Source organism: Panulirus ornatus, chromosome 13 (assembly GCF_036320965.1).
Source record: "Panulirus ornatus isolate Po-2019 chromosome 13, ASM3632096v1, whole genome shotgun sequence".
Lineage (NCBI taxonomy): Eukaryota > Metazoa > Arthropoda > Malacostraca > Decapoda > Palinuridae > Panulirus > Panulirus ornatus.
The window spans coordinates 7,198,584-7,217,212 of NC_092236.1; the positions used below are offsets into that span (position 1 = coordinate 7,198,584).

General features: G+C 39.8%; 1 protein-coding gene across 5 annotated transcripts in view; it reads right to left on the reverse strand.

Annotated features, from left to right (window-relative positions):
* LOC139752712 (uncharacterized) overlaps window positions 1-18,009 on the reverse strand; it is a 63,698-nt gene extending 45,689 nt beyond the window's left edge. For 3 of the 5 annotated variants that reach the window (XM_071668539.1, XM_071668538.1, XM_071668535.1), the window contains exons 1-7: window positions 17,859-18,009; window positions 17,481-17,593; window positions 16,363-16,516; window positions 12,399-12,605; window positions 11,998-12,205; window positions 3,746-3,900; window positions 1,600-1,778 (exon numbers count right to left, since the gene is read on the reverse strand). In XM_071668539.1, the coding sequence (XP_071524640.1) occupies window positions 1,600-1,778; window positions 3,746-3,900; window positions 11,998-12,205; window positions 12,399-12,605; window positions 16,363-16,512 (899 nt within the window). In that variant the 5' untranslated portion in view covers window positions 16,513-16,516; window positions 17,481-17,593; window positions 17,859-18,009. Of the gene's footprint in view, window positions 1-1,599; window positions 1,779-3,745; window positions 3,901-11,997; window positions 12,206-12,398; window positions 12,606-16,362; window positions 16,517-17,480; window positions 17,594-17,703; window positions 17,723-17,858 lie in introns of those variants that run through there. The other 2 variants (XM_071668537.1, XM_071668536.1) reach the window with 2 other exon arrangements.
* Window positions 18,010-18,629: the final 620 nt, after the last annotated feature.

Below are 18,629 nucleotides of genomic sequence, written 5' to 3' on the forward strand. Positions count from 1 at the left end.
CAGAAACCACAGCTCCCTTTCCATATCCAGGCCCCACACAACTTTCCATGGTTTACCCCTGACGCTTCACATGCCCTGATTCAATCCATTGACAGCACGTCGACCCCGGTATACCACATCGATCCAATTCACTCTATTCCTTGCCCGCCTTTCACCCTCCTGCATGTTCAGGCCCCTGATCACTCAAAATCTTTTTCACTCCATCTTTTCACCTTCAATTTGGTCTCCCACTTCTCCTCGTTCCCTCCACCTCCGACACATATCCTCTTGGTCAATCTTTCCTCACTCATTCTCTCCATGTGCCCAAACCATTTCAAAACACCCTCTTCTGCTCTCTCAACAACACTTTTTATTTCCACACATCTCTCTTACTCTTACATTACTTACTCGATCAAACCACCTCACACCACATATTGTCCTCAAACATCTCATTTCCAGCACATCCGCCCTCCTGTGCACAACTCTATCCATGGCCCACGCCTCGCAACCATACAACATTGTTGGAACCACTATTCCTTCAAACATACCCATTTTTGCTTTCCGAGATAATGTTCTCGACTTCCAAACATTCTTTAAGGCTCCCAGGACTTTCGCCCCCTCCCCCACCCTGTGATTCCCTTCCGCTTCCATGGTTCCATCCGCTGCCAGATCCACTCCCAGATATCTAAAACACTTTACTTCCTCCAGTTTTTCTCCATTCAAACTTACCTCCCAATTGACTTGACCCTCAACCCTACTGTACCTAATAACCTTGCTCTTGTTCACATTTACTCTTACCTTTCTTCTTTCACACACTTTACCAAACTCAGTCACCAGCTTCTGCAGTTTCTCACATGAATCAGCCACCAGCGCAGTATCATCAGCGAACGACAACAGGCTCACTTCCCAAGCTTACTTCCTCATATTCCCATAGGAACTGTATTAGAAGTGCACCCCCTCCTTTATGCTCATCCCCACTCCTCTCACTTCTTGTACTACCAGGTGTGTATTCACTGACAATCACCCACCATTCACCCTCTACTTTTACTTTCACCTACATCAATCTTAAACATGCTTCCTTATATTCCCATAGCAACTCTATTAGAAGTGCACCCCCCTCCTTTATGCTCATTTCCACATTAACCCCAAACTTTAACCTCAGACATTCTAAAACCATTCTACTTCCCCCTTCAGATTAGTTTCACTCTGTGCCAGGACATACAGGATCCTCTCCTCAGACATAACACCTATCTCTCCTTTCTCATTTTGGTCACATCTATGCAAATCAGACATCCCAGCCTGGGATACTGAGGAGCAATCCTCACTTGGTTACATTCAGAAGGGGATCCTGGGATAGGCAGGTAAAGGTATAAAATGTATTCTACAATGCAAGGAAACTTGAAAATGCCTATCTTTGAGGGAATACATATCAAATCATTTGTTTACTCTTACTTTCTTTATTCTCAATTACTCATTTCTAATGCACAAATTTAAGCTGTTTCACTGAATCTATTTCCAAAAGGATAAGGTCAATTAAAAAATCATAAATCAAGTATTCATATCTATAAGGCTTCAAACAAGCAGACTGCTTAGCAGTGTTGTGCTAAAGTTTAAAAGTACCTGAAAGGAACATGTCCACTAGCAGGGTTGCAGAGAGCAGCCAAAACCTTCCCAAGAGTTAGTAGGCCTTTGTTGATGTTGACACCCTCTATGAACTGCAGTCCTGAAGACTGTGTTCGACCCACACCCTCTGCACCTGCCAGATCGACCAGTCTCAGGCAACCATGATGCTTGCCATTCTGTAATTTTGAGACACACAAGCAGTGATGAAATAACCTCAGTAGACTAGCCCATATATTGTTCTTCAACAATAGATACATCTGTGGAATTGTTAATGGTGATTTTTGTGTGTACAGTAAAGAAAATCTACACATACATGGCTCTATGACTTATCCACACATTTCCAAAGTTCAGTTTTAAATTTTCTAACAGTATCTTTTCCCGACATTACCACACTAAAGTGGAAGAAGTTGTGTATAAAAAAGAAAAAAAAGTTTTCATTATCATTATCTCTTCTCATTCTAATATCCATCTTCTAAGGAGATGGCCTTTAGCAGTTTTACAGACTGCAAGAGAAAAATCCAAACTAATATTGTTTAACCCGGCCTGAACTGAACTTGCAACATAGCATATCTTTTAAAACATATTTTTGTCCATATATATGAATCAATTTTGACAAAAATATGGTTTGCATATTCAACAATTCTACGGTCTAACTTTCAGGCCAAACATTTACCACAAAATCAATTCTAAGGTATCTGCTTACAAAAAGTGATTCATCTCACACACTTATCCTACCCAAGCATGCTGTGAAGACCCACCATTTGCCTCAAAAGCCTTGCATTTACTTCCCTTTCCATAAGTATGTTAATCATAAAAAAAAGAAAAAAAGACATATTTACCAGGAATCACTTACCCTCCTCCATTCTACTTGTGGATAGGGAGCTGTGGTTTCAGTGCATTACACATGACAGCTAGAGACTGAGTGTGGACGAATGTGGACTTTTTGTCTGTTTTCCTGGCACCGTCTCGCTGAAGTAGGGGATAGCGATGCTGTTTCCCATGGGGCAGGGCAGCGCCAGAAATAGGTTGTTGACTATTTCTTGACCATTCTTTTAATCACAAAAGGCTCTAATTTACACATACCTAGACTGGTACCAAGATTATTATGAAAGGTGTTTTAATAATGCAAATTCTATAATATTCTTATCTACAACTGAGTAACAAATTTCTGAGCGCTGTTCCGGTCAATAAGAAGGCTAAAGTCTCACATATGCAGGAACAGAGCAAGTGATTCCTTTCCATCATGAACACTATACTGATGCTGCTTCATTCTTAAGTTCAGCTCTTTTCCACTTTGTCTCAAGTAAACTTTGGATGTTCATATACAAGTCTTTTCATCACATGCATACAAAACAGCATAAACCAATAATGCCCACTTATCATCTACCCCACTCAACCATACATAATTATGTACCTCATTTTTTAACTATGTATATCCAGTCACCAGTCCTTTTTCATAACACAATTCTATGAGCTATTCACCATTCTCACTTACACAGGATACCATATTCCCCTAACTTATACTTTTAAATATCCACTTTTGTATTCAAATCACCCATCACTAATACCTGTCTTGCCTCAAAACTTTTGACACTCTCACTGAGTTCCTCCCAAAACACTTTCCTCTCTTCGTACGTCTTTGTGGTCAAGTGCATACGCACCTATCATAAACCATCTTTCATAATTCTTTCTTTTTCACCCACATTAGCCTAGGACTCACTTCCTTACACTCTACCACACATTCCCATAACTACTCCTTTAGCAGAAGTGTTACTCATGACTTTATCCTGAAGACATTCCCAAACCATTCTTCCCACTCCCCACTCATCTCAAATATACTACCTATCTCTCACATATACTGAAAGACACTGCTTATAGATGTTTATTATGTGAATACCTCATGGATGAAATAGAATACATTCTCTTAGTGGGACTTCTCACTCCAAAGAAGTCCATCATTTCCTTGCTACCACTTGAAGTGCAGCCTTAAAGCTCCAGTAGCCCCATAAAAGGGATCCTGGGGTTGAAATATTCACTGTACATGCATAATACAGAAATATAACTACAGATGTTTCATATAAGTGGTGCTAAGGAGAGTCAACTTATGTACTTTCTGTAGTCTTATTCATCTTGGAACACTTACTTTTAAGGTTAGATATACGAGAGCATGGGAACGTGAAGAATGCTGGTTCACTGCTGTTGCACCAACACTACGTAGGTGGCTTCCCTTTTTCAAAAGTGCTAATCCATCACTGACACTGTCAACTTTCTCCTCCACCATTCCAACTGCTGAGATGGCTGTGAAGGGAATACTAGGTCATTAACAAAATCTTACCAAAGACATTACACAATACATGTTCAGTCTCACTGGACCATTAATAAGTCTAACCAAAGACATTTCAATATACACATTATCCTCATCAGCATCAAACAATTAGTAGTTTCCTTAATTTAAAACTCCCAGGAGCGAAATAATCTTTATTCTAACAAGATTAAAGACCATTATCCTTAGAAAATATTTTGTCAATTATATCTAACCGCATTTCCCTGCAGGTTTTCAGTTCTTATTCTTATAAATACAAAAATCATGCCTTCTATTAGGCAGATAGTATGAATTATGTACATGTGTATATATGTATATGTCTGTGTGTGTATATATATGTATATGTTGAGATGTATAGGTATGTATATTTGCGTGTGTGGACGTGTATGTATATACATGTGTATGTGGGTGGGTTGGGCCATTCTTTCGTCTGTTTCCTTGCGTTACCTCGCTAATGCGGGAGACAGCGAAAAAGCAAATTTAATAAATAAATAAATAAATAAATATGCCTTCTAAAGTTCGGTAACCAAAACTAAGCTCTGAAGATGAGTAAAAAATTAATCAGCTATAAACTTCAACCCCACAAACATCAGACTTTGGATTCTACGTATCTACAATATCACTGTTAATGCCATTCCCACATAAAAAGTCCACTCACACTGCTAAATTGAAACATAAATGATACTAAAATAAGCATTTCTTATTACAGGTCACAATTCAAAACAAGATGGAATTTCAAAAGAGAGTGTACAAAGGCAAAGGGGATAAGAGTGAGTGCTCAAATTTCAGAGGTATAAGTTTGTTGAGTATTCCTGGTAAATTATATGGGAGGATATTGATTGAGAGGGTGAAGGCATGTACAGAGCATCAGATTGGGGAAGAGCAGTGTGGTTTCAGAAGTGGTAGAGGATGTGTGGATCAGGTGTTTGCTTTGAAGAATGTATGTGAGAAATACTTAGAAAAGCAAATGGATTTGTATGTAGCATTTAAGGATCTGGAGAAGGCATATGATAGAGTTGATAGAGATGCTCTGTGGAAGGTATTAAGAATATATGGTGTGGGAGGCATGTTGTTAGAAGCAGTGAAAAGTTTTTATCGAGGATGTAAGGCATGTGTACGTGTAGGAAGAGAGGAAAGTGATTGGTTCTCAGTGAATGTAGGTTTGCGGCAGGGGTGTGTGATGTCTCCATGGTTGTTTAATTTGTTTATGGATGGGGTTTTTAGGGAGGTGAATGCAAGAGTTTTGGAAAGAGGGGCAAGTATGAAGTCTGTTGGGGATGAGAGAGCTTGGGAAGTGAGTCAGTTGTTGTTCGCTGATGATACAGCGCTGGTGGCTGATTCATGTGAGAAACTGTAGAAGCTGGTGACTGAGTTTGGTAAAGTGTGTGAAAGAAGAAAGTTAAGAGTAAATGTGAATAAGAGCAAGGTTATTAGGTACAGTAGGGTTGAGGGTCAAGTCAACTGGGAGGTAAGTTTGAATGGAGAAAAACTGGAGGAAGTAAAGTGTTTTAGATATCTGGGAGTGGATCTGGCAGCGGATGGAACCATGGAAGCAGAAGTGGATCATAGGGTGGGGGAGGGGGCGAAAATCCTGGGAGCCTTGAAGAATGTGTGGAAGTCGAGAACATTATCTCGGAAAGCAAAAATGGGTATGTTTGAAGGAATAGTGGTTCCAACAATGCTGTATCGTTGCGAGGCATGGGCTATGGATAGAGTTGTGCGCAGGAGGGTGGATGTGCTGGAAATGAGATGTTTGAGGACAATGTGTGGTGTGAGGTGGTTTGATCGAGTAAGTAACGTAAGGGTAAGAGAGATGTGTGGAAATAAAAAGAGCGTGGTTGAGAGAGCAGAAGAGGGTGTTTTGAAATGGTTTGGGCACATGGAGAGAATGAGTGGGGAGAGATTGACCAAGAGGATATATGTGTCGGAGGTGGAGGGAACGAGGAGAAGTGGGAGACCAAACTGGAGGTGGAAAGATGGAGTGAAAAAGATTTTGTGTGATCGGGGCCTGAACATGCAGGAGGGTGAAATGAGGGCAAGGAATAGAGTGAATTGGATCGATGTGGTATACCGGGGTTGACGTGCTGTCAGTGGATTGAATCAGGGCATGTGAGGCGTCTGGGGTAAACCATGGAAAGCTGTGTAGGTATGTATATTTGCGTGTGTGGACGTATGTATATACATGTGTATGGGGGTGGGTTGGGCCATTTCTTTCGTCTGTTTCCTTGCGCTACCTCGCAAACGCGGGAGACAGCGGAAAAAAAAAAAAAAAAAAAAAAGATAGTATAATTCTTTAAAGGGGTTGGTGTGAGAGGAAGACCACATCTGACACAGGGAAATAAAATGGTAGAGTACAGAGGGGAGAGAAATGGGCCAAGAATGTGTGGAATAGTGTATGCAAAGAAGACATGCAATGACAGGGATAAATGGAGACCCTTTTCCTGTGGCCACCCTCTTAATGGGGGTTCCCAGAAGGAATGAACATCAGAGATATTGAGACAATATAAAAAATTCTGTAATCCCATAACCAAGCAATGTTCAGAATTTGGAATTTTATGGATTTTAGACACAAAGCCATTGGGTTTATTGATTGAGGTCTGAAGATACCATAACCATAATGGAGTTACTGTATACCTAAAGCAGGTGTAAATGTTATTTTGTTTTTACTCTAATGCAATAAAGTTCCAATTATCTGGATTCCACTCTTCTGGAAATAGATGGAACAGACAAAAATGTCCAGATACACCCTAGTCAACCTAAATATGTGTCAGTAATCAACATGTATCTGAAACATACTGTACAGTACAGAAAATCATATTAAAAAACATAAGTAACTAGTCAATATTCATTTCATGGTAATATTTCAACGATAATTAAAATAATCACAACATCACATACCACATTCAGTATAACTAAACCAAAACGCTACGTGATGCATTTGTGTTACCCAATATCCTGCCATGTATTAACTATAAATATATATGTGGGTGTATATATCCCTGGGAACATATGGAAAGAATGAGTGAGGAAAGGGTGACAGAGGATATACATATCAGAAGTGGAGGGAACAAGGAAAAGCAGGAGACTAAATTGGAGGTGGAAGGATGGAGTGAAAAAGATTTTGAGCGATCAGGGCCTGAACACACAGGAGGGTGAAAGGAGGGCAAGGAATAGAGTGAATTGGATCGATGTGGTATACCAGGGTCGACGTGCTGTCAATGGATTGAACCAGGCATGTGAAGCATCTGGGGTAAACCATGGAAAGCTGTGTAGGTATGTATATTTGCGTGTGTGGACGTATGTATATACATGTGTATGTGGGTGGGTTGGGCCATTTCTTTCGTCTGTTTCCTTGCGTTACCTCGCTAATGCGGGAGACAGCGAAAAAGCAAATTTAATAAATAAATAAATATGCCTTCTAAAGTTCGGTAACCAAAACTAAGCTCTGAAGATGAGTAAAAAATTAATCAGCTATAAACTTCAACCCCACAAACATCAGACTTTGGATTCTACGTATCTACAATATCACTGTTAATGCCATTCCCACATAAAAAGTCCACTCACACTGCTAAATTGAAACATAAATGATACTAAAATAAGCATTTCTTATTACAGGTCACAATTCAAAACAAGATGGAATTTCAAAAGAGAGTGTACAAAGGCAAAGGGGATAAGAGTGAGTGCTCAAATTTCAGAGGTATAAGTTTGTTGAGTATTCCTGGTAAATTATATGGGAGGGTATTGATTGAGAGGGTGAAGGCATGTACAGAGCATCAGATTGGGGAAGAGCAGTGTGGTTTCAGAAGTGGTAGAGGATGTGTGGATCAGGTGTTTGCTTTGAAGAATGTATGTGAGAAATACTTAGAAAAGCAAATGGATTTGTATGTAGCATTTATGGATCTGGAGAAGGCATATGATAGAGTGATAGAGATGCTCTGTGGAAGGTATTAAGAATATATGGTGTGGGAGGCAAGTTGTTAGAAGCAGTGAAAAGTTTTTATCGAGGATGTAAGGCATGTGTACGTGTAGGAAGAGAGGAAAGTGATTGGTTCTCAGTGAATGTAGGTTTGCGGCAGGGGTGTGTGATGTCTCATGGTTGTTTAATTTGTTTATGGATGGGGTTGTTAGGGAGGTGAATGTAAGAGTTTTGGAAAGAGGGGCAAGTATGAAGTCTGTTGGGGATGAGAGAGCTTGGGAAGTGAGTCAGTTGTTGTTCGCTGATGATACAGCGTGGTGGCTGATTCATGTGAGAAACTGTAGAAGCTGGTGACTGAGTTTGGTAAAGTGTGTGGAAGAAGAAAGTTAAGAGTAAATGTGAATCAGAGCAAGGTTATTAGGTACAGTAGGGTTGAGGGTCAAGTCAACTGGGAGGTAAGTTTGAATGGAGAAAAACTGGAAGAAGTAAAGTGTTTTAGATATCTGGGAGTGGATCTGGCAGCGGATGGAACCATGGAAGCGGAGGTGAATCATAGGGTGGGGGAGGGGGCGAAAATTCTGGGAGCCTTGAAGAATGTGTGGAAGTCGAGAACATTATCTCGGAAAGCAAAAATGGGTATGTTTGAAGAATAGTGGTTCCAACAATGCTGTATGGTTGCGAGGCATGGGATATGGATAGAGTTGTGTGCAGGAGGGTGGATGTGCTGGAAATGAGATGTTTGAGGACAATGTGTGGTGTGAGGTGGTTTGATCGAGTAACGTAAGGGTAAGAGAGATGTGTGGAAATAAAAAGTGTGGTTGAGAGAGCAGAAGAGGGTGTTTTGAAATGGTTTGGGCACATGGAGAGGATGAGTGAGGAAAGATTGACCAAGAGGATATATGTGTCGGAGGTGGAGGGAACGAGGAGAAGTGGGAGACCAAATTGGAGGTGGAAAGATGGAGTGAAAAAGATTTTGTGTGATCGGGGCCTGAACATGCAGGAGGGTGAAAGGAGGGCAAGGAATAGAGTGAATTGGATCGATGTGGTATACCGGGGTTGACGTGCTGTCAGTGGATTGAATCAAGGCATGTGAAGCGTCTGGGGTAAACCATGGAAAGTTGTGTGGAGCCTGGATGTGGAAAGGGAGCTGTGGTTTCGGTGCATTATTACATGACAGCTAGAGACTGAGTGTGAACGAATTGGAACGATGTGGTATACCAGGGTCGACGTGCTGTCAATGGATTGAACCAGGCATGTGAAGCATCTGGGGTAAACCATGGAAAGTTGTGTGGAGCCTGGATGTGGAAAGGGAGCTGTGGTTTCGGTGCATTATTACATGACAGCTAGAGACTGAGTGTGAACGAATTGGAACGATGTGGTATACCAGGGTCGACGTGCTGTCAATGGATTGAACCAGGCATGTGAAGCATCTGGGGTAAACCATGGAAAGTTGTGTGGAGCCTGGATGTGGAAAGGGAGCTGTGGTTTCGGTGCATTATTACATGACAGCTAGAGACTGAGTGTGAACGAATTGGAACGATGTGGTATACCAGGGTCGACGTGCTGTCAATGGATTGAACCAGGCATGTGAAGCATCTGGGGTAAACCATGGAAAGCTGTGTAGGTATGTATATTTGCGTGTGTGGACGTATGTATATACATGTGTATGTGGGTGGTTGGGCCATTCTTTCGTCTGTTTCCTTGCGTTACCTCGCTAATGCGGGAAATGGCGAATAGTATGAAAGAAAGAAAGAAAGATATATAAAAGTGTGGTTGAGAGAGCAGAAGAGGGTGTTTTGAAATGGTTTGGGCACATGGAGAGGATGAGTGAGGAAAGATTGACCAAGAGGATATATGTGTCGGAGGTGGAGGGAGCAAGGAGAAGAGGGAGACCAAATTGGAGGTGGAAAGATGGAGTGAAAAAGATTTTGTGTGATCGGGGCCTGAACATGCAGGAGGGTGAAAGGAATAGACTGAATTGGAACGATGTGGTATATCAGGGTCGATGTGCTGTCAATGTACTGAACCAGGGCATGTGAAGCATCTGGGGTAAACCATGGAAAGCTGTGTAGGTATGTATATTTGCGTGTGTGGACGTGTATGTATATGCATGTGTATGTGGGTGGTTGGGCCATTCTTTCGTCTGTTTCCTTGCGTTACCTCGCTAATGCGGGAAATGGCGAATAGTATGAAAGAAAGAAAGAAAGATATATAAAAGTGTGGTTGAGAGAGCAGAAGAGGGTGTTTTGAAGTGGTTTGGGCACATGGAGAGGATGAGTGAGGAAAGATTGACCAAGAGGATATATGTGTCGGAGGTGGAGGGAACGAGGAGAAGAGGGAGACCAAATTGGAGGTGGAAAGATGGAGTGAAAAAGATTTTGTGTGATCGGGGCCTGAACATGCAGGAGGGTGAAAGGAGGGCAAGGAATAGAGTGAATTGGAGCGATGTGGTATACCGGGGTTGACGTGCTGTCAGTGGATTGAATCAAGGCATGTGAAGCGTCTGGGGTAAACCATGGAAAGTTGTGTGGAGCCTGGATGTGGAAAGGGAGCTGTGGTTTCGGTGCATTATTACATGACAGCTAGAGACTGAGTGTGAACGAATTGGAACGATGTGGTATACCAGGGTCGACGTGCTGTCAATGGATTGAACCAGGCATGTGAAGCATCTGGGGTAAACCATGGAAAGCTGTGTAGGTATGTATATTTGCGTGTGTGGACGTGTATGTATATGCATGTGTATGTGGGTGGGTTGGGCCATTTCTTTCGTCTGTTTCCTTGCGTTACCTCGCTAATGCGGGAAATGGCGAATAGTATGAAAGAAAGAAAGAAAGATATATAAAAGTGTGGTTGAGAGAGCAGAAGAGGGTGTTTTGAAATGGTTTGGGCACATGGAGAGGATGAGTGAGGAAAGATTGACCAAGAGGATATATGTGTCGGAGGTGGAGGGAACGAGGAGAAGTGGGAGACCAAATTGGAGGTGGAAAGATGGAGTGAAAAAGATTTTGTGTGATCGGGGCCTGAACATGCAGGAGGGTGAAAGGAGGGCAAGGAATAGAGTGAATTGGAGCGATGTGGTATACCGGGGTTGACGTGCTGTCAGTGGATTGAATCAAGGCATGTGAAGCGTCTGGGGTAAACCATGGAAAGTTGTGTGGAGCCTGGATGTGGAAAGGGAGCTGTGGTTTCGGTGCATTATTACATGACAGCTAGAGACTGAGTGTGAACGAATTGGAACGATGTGGTATACCAGGGTCGACGTGCTGTCAATGGATTGAACCAGGCATGTGAAGCATCTGGGGTAAACCATGGAAAGTTGTGTGGAGCCTGGATGTGGAAAGGGAGCTGTGGTTTCGGTGCATTATTACATGACAGCTAGAGACTGAGTGTGAACGAATTGGAACGATGTGGTATACCAGGGTCGACGTGCTGTCAATGGATTGAACCAGGCATGTGAAGCATCTGGGGTAAACCATGGAAAGTTGTGTGGAGCCTGGATGTGGAAAGGGAGCTGTGGTTTCGGTGCATTATTACATGACAGCTAGAGACTGAGTGTGAACGAATTGGAACGATGTGGTATACCAGGGTCGACGTGCTGTCAATGGATTGAACCAGGGCATGTGAAGCATCTGGGGTAAACCATGGAAAGCTGTGTAGGTATGTATATTTGCGTGTGTGGACGTGTATGTATATGCATGTGTATGTGGGTGGGTTGGGCCATTTCTTTCGTCTGTTTCCTTGCGTTACCTCGCTAATGCGGGAAATGGCGAATAGTATGAAAGAAAGAAAGAAAGATATATAAAAGTGTGTGTGTACATGAGTAGATGGGCCATTCTTCATCTGTTTCCTGGCACAACCTTGATGATGTGGGAAACAGCAATTATGTATAACAATAATAATAATAAAAATATCATTATTATTATAATCATTATTATACTTGACTGCCATTTCCCATATCAGCAATGTAGTGCCAGGAAACAGACAAAGAAAGTCTCATCCACTCATAAACACACATAATACTAAAGGAAAACCAAAACCTTTACTATCAGTAAATGTTACCAATGGCATGCATGCAGTACCTCCTTGATAGTTCCAAATACATGATAAATACAGTAAAAGGCACTGAAAGGCATAATAACAAAATGTACTTCAATACCTCCTCCTCCTCTTGGTCCTGCTTTGGCATTCAGTGGAATTCTAGATGAAGCTAAAAGGTCAAAGATCATTTCATTGTAGACCTCAATTATTGAAACTGTGAGACTCCTTGAAGCACTGGAGGAGATACTTTCTTGATCATCTACAGGAAGTTCATTATCTTTACCAAGAAGAGCACGAAGTGCTCTTTGTAGAATCCCTTCACCCTCCTATAAATGCAAGTAACTTACAATCAAAATGGTTAACATGAAAGCTACAAACATAATGGTTAGACGCATCCACATATACCAAATATAACCATTGTATCAGGAGTGTTAAGCAGTTTTGTCAAAAACTGGGAACACTGAATAAAATACTGCAATTACTTTAAATAATATAAATTCAAATGAAAATAAAACTGACTGTTGCAATGCATGGGTCTGTTCCCATTGTAAATGTCTTTCCAGATCCAGTCTGGCCATATGCAAACACAGTGGCATTGTGCCCTTCTTCAACTTTAGTCACTAATGGCTCCACCGCTTTCATATAGACTCTTTCCTGACTGCAATATTCTTCGAAAACATCATCATATCTGAATATTTTTTCACCCCCTCCTTCAACCAAAACAACCTGAAAAGCATAAAACAAATTCATGAAATGAACCACTAAAAACTCTTATCTAATGCAAGTATTAAAAGTTAGACCTTTATAAAATGGAACAATTACAGGACCATCTTCATCTAGTCATCATGCACCCGACCACTAATCCATGTTTGATTTTTGACTTCATTAATATAAAGAGTGTTACAGCTGATACCATTCACTGTGATACCCAAATAGGATATCTTTCTCAGGTCTGGTTAAGTTTGCTTCAATTTTCACCTTCCCGTTAGAAACTCTTTAAAACATCATCCTATCTTACCCTTAACGTTAAGTTCAACTACTTTCTCCAAAAACTTCTTTGGTTTACCTTGTCAAATGCTTTGGTAAAGTTTATATGTGTTGTTCCTTAACCATGCACTAAACTTTCATATCTATCATTGTAATGAGCTTATACTTATGTTAGCACACTTGCAAACTTTTTTCTGATAAAAATCCATGCTGGCATTTGTTTAGTTATTCTTCATTAGTTAGTTGAAAGTATGTCCTTTTATCAGTTTTTCAAAGACTATTACATGCAATGCCACCCATGGATCGAATCTATCTATATAAATATTTGTGTATTGGTGTTAAATATGCCAATTTCTGAATGTCTGCAATTCTGCTTCCAGCTAGGCTTTGCCTTAATAATATCACTGGTCTTGCTATTGCTGTTTCCGCATAAATTCATTTTTAAAATAATTTTCTAATCAACAAATTATAATAAAAAACTAACAAAGATATTTTCATACAATATTTGAGAATTCTCAACACACAGAGTGTATGGTGGATATAAGAACTATCATGGCAAAAGGGTGCATCACTGCCCCTAATCTCAAAAACTTAATCAGGTATAGACTGCTAAATACAGCATCTTTGGCTTATGTCCATATCACAAGTAATTTGTTATGGTATGCACAAGCATTTAGCAGCATCATAGTACACATGGCCTAGTGGCCTTATCCTATGACACAGAACTATTGTAGTATCAGTGGTCCACATCCAATACCCTAAAACTTTAAATATTGTGTGCATCAGCATTTAACAGAATTTCAGTACAAAAGATAAAGTGACCCTAACTTTTGACCTTAACCATGAAAAGGTAGAGCTTTGTATGTAGAAGCTGTGGTAAAAGTTTGATCCATATCTAATTACCCAGTCATCAGATATGAGGTATCTATACATGGACAGGAAATAAGAACAGACAGATTGATATAGTCAGAACAACGTCACTCTACTTAGGAAAAAAAGTTAAATGAAATAAATGCCTATATATGGTGTGGGAGGCAAGTTGTTAGAAGCAGTGAAAAGTTTTTATCGAGGATGTAAGGCATGTGTACGTGTAGGAAGAGAGGAAAGTGATTGGTTCTCGGTGAATGTAGGTTTGCGGCAAGGGTGTGTGATGTCTCCATGGTTGTTTAATTTGTTTATGGATGGGGTTGTTAGGGAGGTGAATGTAAGAGTTTTGGAAAGAGGGGCAAGTATGAAGTCTGTTGTGGATGAGAGAGCTTGGGAAGTGAGTCAGTTGTTGTTCGCTGATGATACAGCGCTGGTGGCTGATTCATGTGAGAAACTGCAGAAGCTGGTGACTGAGTTTGATAAAGTGTGTGAAAGAAGAAAGTTAAGAGTAAATGTGAATCAGAGCAAGGTTATTAGGTACAGTAGGGTGGAGGGTCAAGGCAATTGGGAGGTAAGTTTGAATGGAGAAAAACTGGAAGAAGTAAAGTGTTTTAGATATCTGGGAGTGGATCTGGCAGCGGATGAAACCATGGAAGCGGAGGTGAATCATAGGGTGGGGGAGGGGGCGAAAATTCTGGGAGCCTTGAAGAATGTGTGGAAGTCGAGAACATTATCTCGGAAAGCAAAAATGGGTATGTTTGAAGGAATAGTGGTTCCAACAATGCTGTATGGTTGCGAGGCATGGGATATGGATAGAGTTGTGTGCAGGAGGGTGGATGTGCTGGAAATGAGATGTTTGAGGACAATATGGTGTGAGGTGGTTTGATTGAGTAAGTAATGTAAGGGTAAGAGAGGTGTGGAAATAAAAAGTGTGGTTGAGAGAGCAGAAGAGGGTGTTTTGAAATGGTTTGGTTACATGAAGAGAATGAATGAGGAAAGATTGACCAAGAGGATATATGTGTCAGAGGTGGAGGGAACGAGGAGAAGTGGGAGACCAAATTGGAGGTGGAAAGATGGAGTGAAAAAGATTTTGAGTGATCGGGGCCTGAACATGCAGGAGGGTGAAAGGTGTGCAAGGAATAGAGTGAATTGGAACGATGTGGTATACTGGGATCGACGTGCTGTCAATGGATTGAATCAGGGCATGTGAAGCATCTGGGGTAAACCATGGAAAGTTCTGTGGGGCCTGGATGTGGAAAGGGAGCTGTGGTTTCAGTGCATTATTACATGACAGCTAGAGACTGAGTGTGAACGAATGGGACCTTTGTTGTCTTTTCCTAGCGCTACCTTGAACACATGAGGGGGGGAGGGGGGGTTGTTATTCCATGCATGATGAGGTGGCGATGGGAATAAATAAGGACAGACAGTATGAATTATGTACATGTGTATATATGTATATGTCTGTGTGTGTATATATATATGTGTACACTGAGATGTATAGGTATGTATATTTGCGTGCATGGACGTGTATGTATATACATGTGTATGTGGGTGGGTTGGGCCATTCTTTCATCTGTTTCCTTGCGCTACCTTGCTAATGCGGGAGACAGCGACAAAGCAAAATAAATAAATAAATCAATTAGATGGAGCTACTTCACAGAAACGTAGACTTCCCTCCCAGTACTGTAAAAGAGGCTACACTACTTAAATGCACGGACAGAAATGGGAAAAAAAACTGGAAACAATGAAAACAAAGGGATGGTAAAGAAAAAAAAGACAAATGATGAGAAGTAAAAAGCAGATGCACAGAAGGAAGATGAAAAGATTAGGACACAGGAGAAAAAGGAAGAAACATAAAAACCAGAAGAAAAAGGAAGTGTAAAGGGATGAAACAGTAGCAAAGGATGAGACCGAGGAAGTGGACAAATACAGTAATGAGTATATTACAAACCTAAGGGGAAAATGAAACACCTCTAAAACTTCCAGGATAATCCCTAAACAGTGATATAAAACAGCAATTGGTATTAGTATGTATCTTCATCCTCTGCAGTAAAATCAGTAAAACAAGGATGATAACTTGATTATGAGAAATTATTATTCATCTCATTCTAAAAAAAATTTCAGTTCCATCAACTGGCAAAATTTGATGAAATAAAAAACATAAGTGACTGACTATTCCAGAGTCTGAAGAATAACAATATAAGATACTATTGCGGGAGAAGTATCAGCAACTCAACAAGGCAGTGAGAAAATGGAAGTAAAATTACCATTTCCTACAAACACCTTTTGTGATAGAATTGAAAGTTAGAATCATTCAAAAGACATAAAAAAACCACTGGAAAAACAATTTCAAAATTTGCTGGATGTCCAAAATGGTAATAATGTCCCAATGATAATAATACCATTTTAGACATCCACCAATTTGCAATATACATGAAGGTCACAGTTGTTCAAACATCAACAAAATAGGAAAAACAATATCAATTAAACCAAACATGACAAAATATACTGGATGATTGAAACAGTAATTATGCCAACAAGGATCCTAACCCATTCATTCTATCAAACCAAAATGAATGCTCGTATACTGGAAAGGGGTCAAAGTACAAGAATCAATTTCCATCTGTACCTCTTTATTAGCAGGGGAAACTTCCAAGATGTTTTTAGCACCTATATCATGCTCTTCTTGAAGCAAAGGACGAATTCGTGCATATACTTTCACAGAGGGATTTCCACTACTGCCAGCACACACCTGTGGCGTTGCAGGCATTGCAAACATATTCCTGAAACAAGTATCAAATCACTAAATATCTGAGCTATGCATCTGGTGACACCCTAATTCAAGATATTGACAGAATCTATTAAAAGCTCAAGTAATGCCAAAATGATGGTAGAAATATATTAACATTGAATTTATCTGCTGCTGGGATCACACTGCTACTCTGTGTTGTCTCTTGACATTCAGCACCAATTTCTCGCACTCAATCATGGGTGTAACTATCACAATTTGACTAAAATACTGAAAAGCAAAATAAATTGTAATTGCTTTGGATATTAGATAATGTTTTCCTAGGTTCTTTTAATTTTCTTCAAAAGTCTTACCTAATTTTAAATTTACCTTGTATTTTTCCTGATATGCATAACCCTCACTGCTGTTACTAAACTTTATATAAAACATAACATTCAGATTCATGACCCAGGACTGTTGATGTATTCTCTACATATTAAACCAGCACTGCAAAAAGAAGTCACTCACCCAAAGCTAACTGCAATGCAGAGCTAAAGTATAATCACCGTAACGTTTGCATGTTTCATATTTGTTACTTCTAAATTGCTCAATCCATTTCAAATTTAGTTTCCTTCTTTGTCTTGTCATTTTCTTAATGCAATCTTTAGCAAAAAAAAAAAAAAAAAATAGCTGCACCTTACATTTCTCATTAAATTGCTATAATGACATTCAAGGTTTTTGTTACAAGTAATTAGTCGTCTATCATATCTCCCTCATTATACTAGCCTGCCATTTCAAACTTATATCTTGATTACTTCACCACTTAAGTGAAGATATGATGAAGGGGGAAGAAAGTCACAGTAGTACCTTTTAGAATGTGGCACTTTTGAACAAATGTCACAGACTATGTTTCCTTTATATATATATATATATATATATATATATATATATATATATATATATATATATATATATATATATATATATATATATATCAATGATGATGTTACTTGCCTTACCTGTGGTTTTGGTTCTCGTCTATACTGGAGCCATTCACATCCTTAAGATCCTCCAAATACTGTGGACAGCTTCAGCTCTCCTCCAACTGTTGTGCTGACGTATTTAGCCTCTACTGTAAGATTGAGATTTTTCCCCGTATGATTACACAAACTGCATACCAGCATCTACATTATCATCTACTGTGTTCCACTCCACCTTAGCACATTTGTTCATTAAACTTACTGATGAAAACAGAAACAAAGAGGGAGGGCACATCATGTCATTGCTTTGGGTGTAAAATCTGTAATTTTTGTCTATACCGGAAGCAATAAAAAAAAAACCTTACAAGTAGAACAAAAATCGTATGCCACCAGATTTACGTTACTGATGTGATTTACCTAATATATTAACAGATGAGTGCAAGTTGTCTTTCTCGTCCGTTACTAGTTATTTGAAACTACACGATTTGTGACGTCAGCGAGTGTCGCCGTCAAGATTATACTTAAGATAAACTCGCTTTCCCTTAGTATTACCACGGTAGTATCCTCGATTTTCATTTGTTGAGTGAAACTTGAGCAAGAAAATCTCAAACAATCATTAATACGGATAACCACAAATGTTCTATTCTGATTGCAATGGTAATAATGCATGAGGAATGTACAATTACAACACTAATCTCATCTCATTTCGCATTCGGATACTTCAGTTGACCCTTTTAAAAAATCATAGTGAAGTACTTTAGACAAATATCACATCAAGTTAATTATATCCTAATAAACATATCCTGATATTTAAGACTCCCAAGGGTAACGTATAAATGATTTAAAGTTTTTACACGATTTCATATAAACGCCCATGTGGGAAAGTTTTAGTATCAATTCAAATGTGGAATGAAGTTTGTTCTGTATTGAAATGTTTTACAGGATATTATTCTCGGTATTTCCCACATATGGACTTAACAGGAATTCATCGACACACTTGTTTGATGTGTAATTAGTGTATTTACTTTGTTACCTGGCTTCTTTATCACTAATAATCTAGTTTCACATCAAATACATTCATTAAATGTCTGTCATCACTATCAGTTTTCTTTGCTCAGTCTCAGTCTCTAGCTGTCATGTAATAATGCACCGAAACCACAGCTCCCTTTCCACATCCAGGCCCCACAC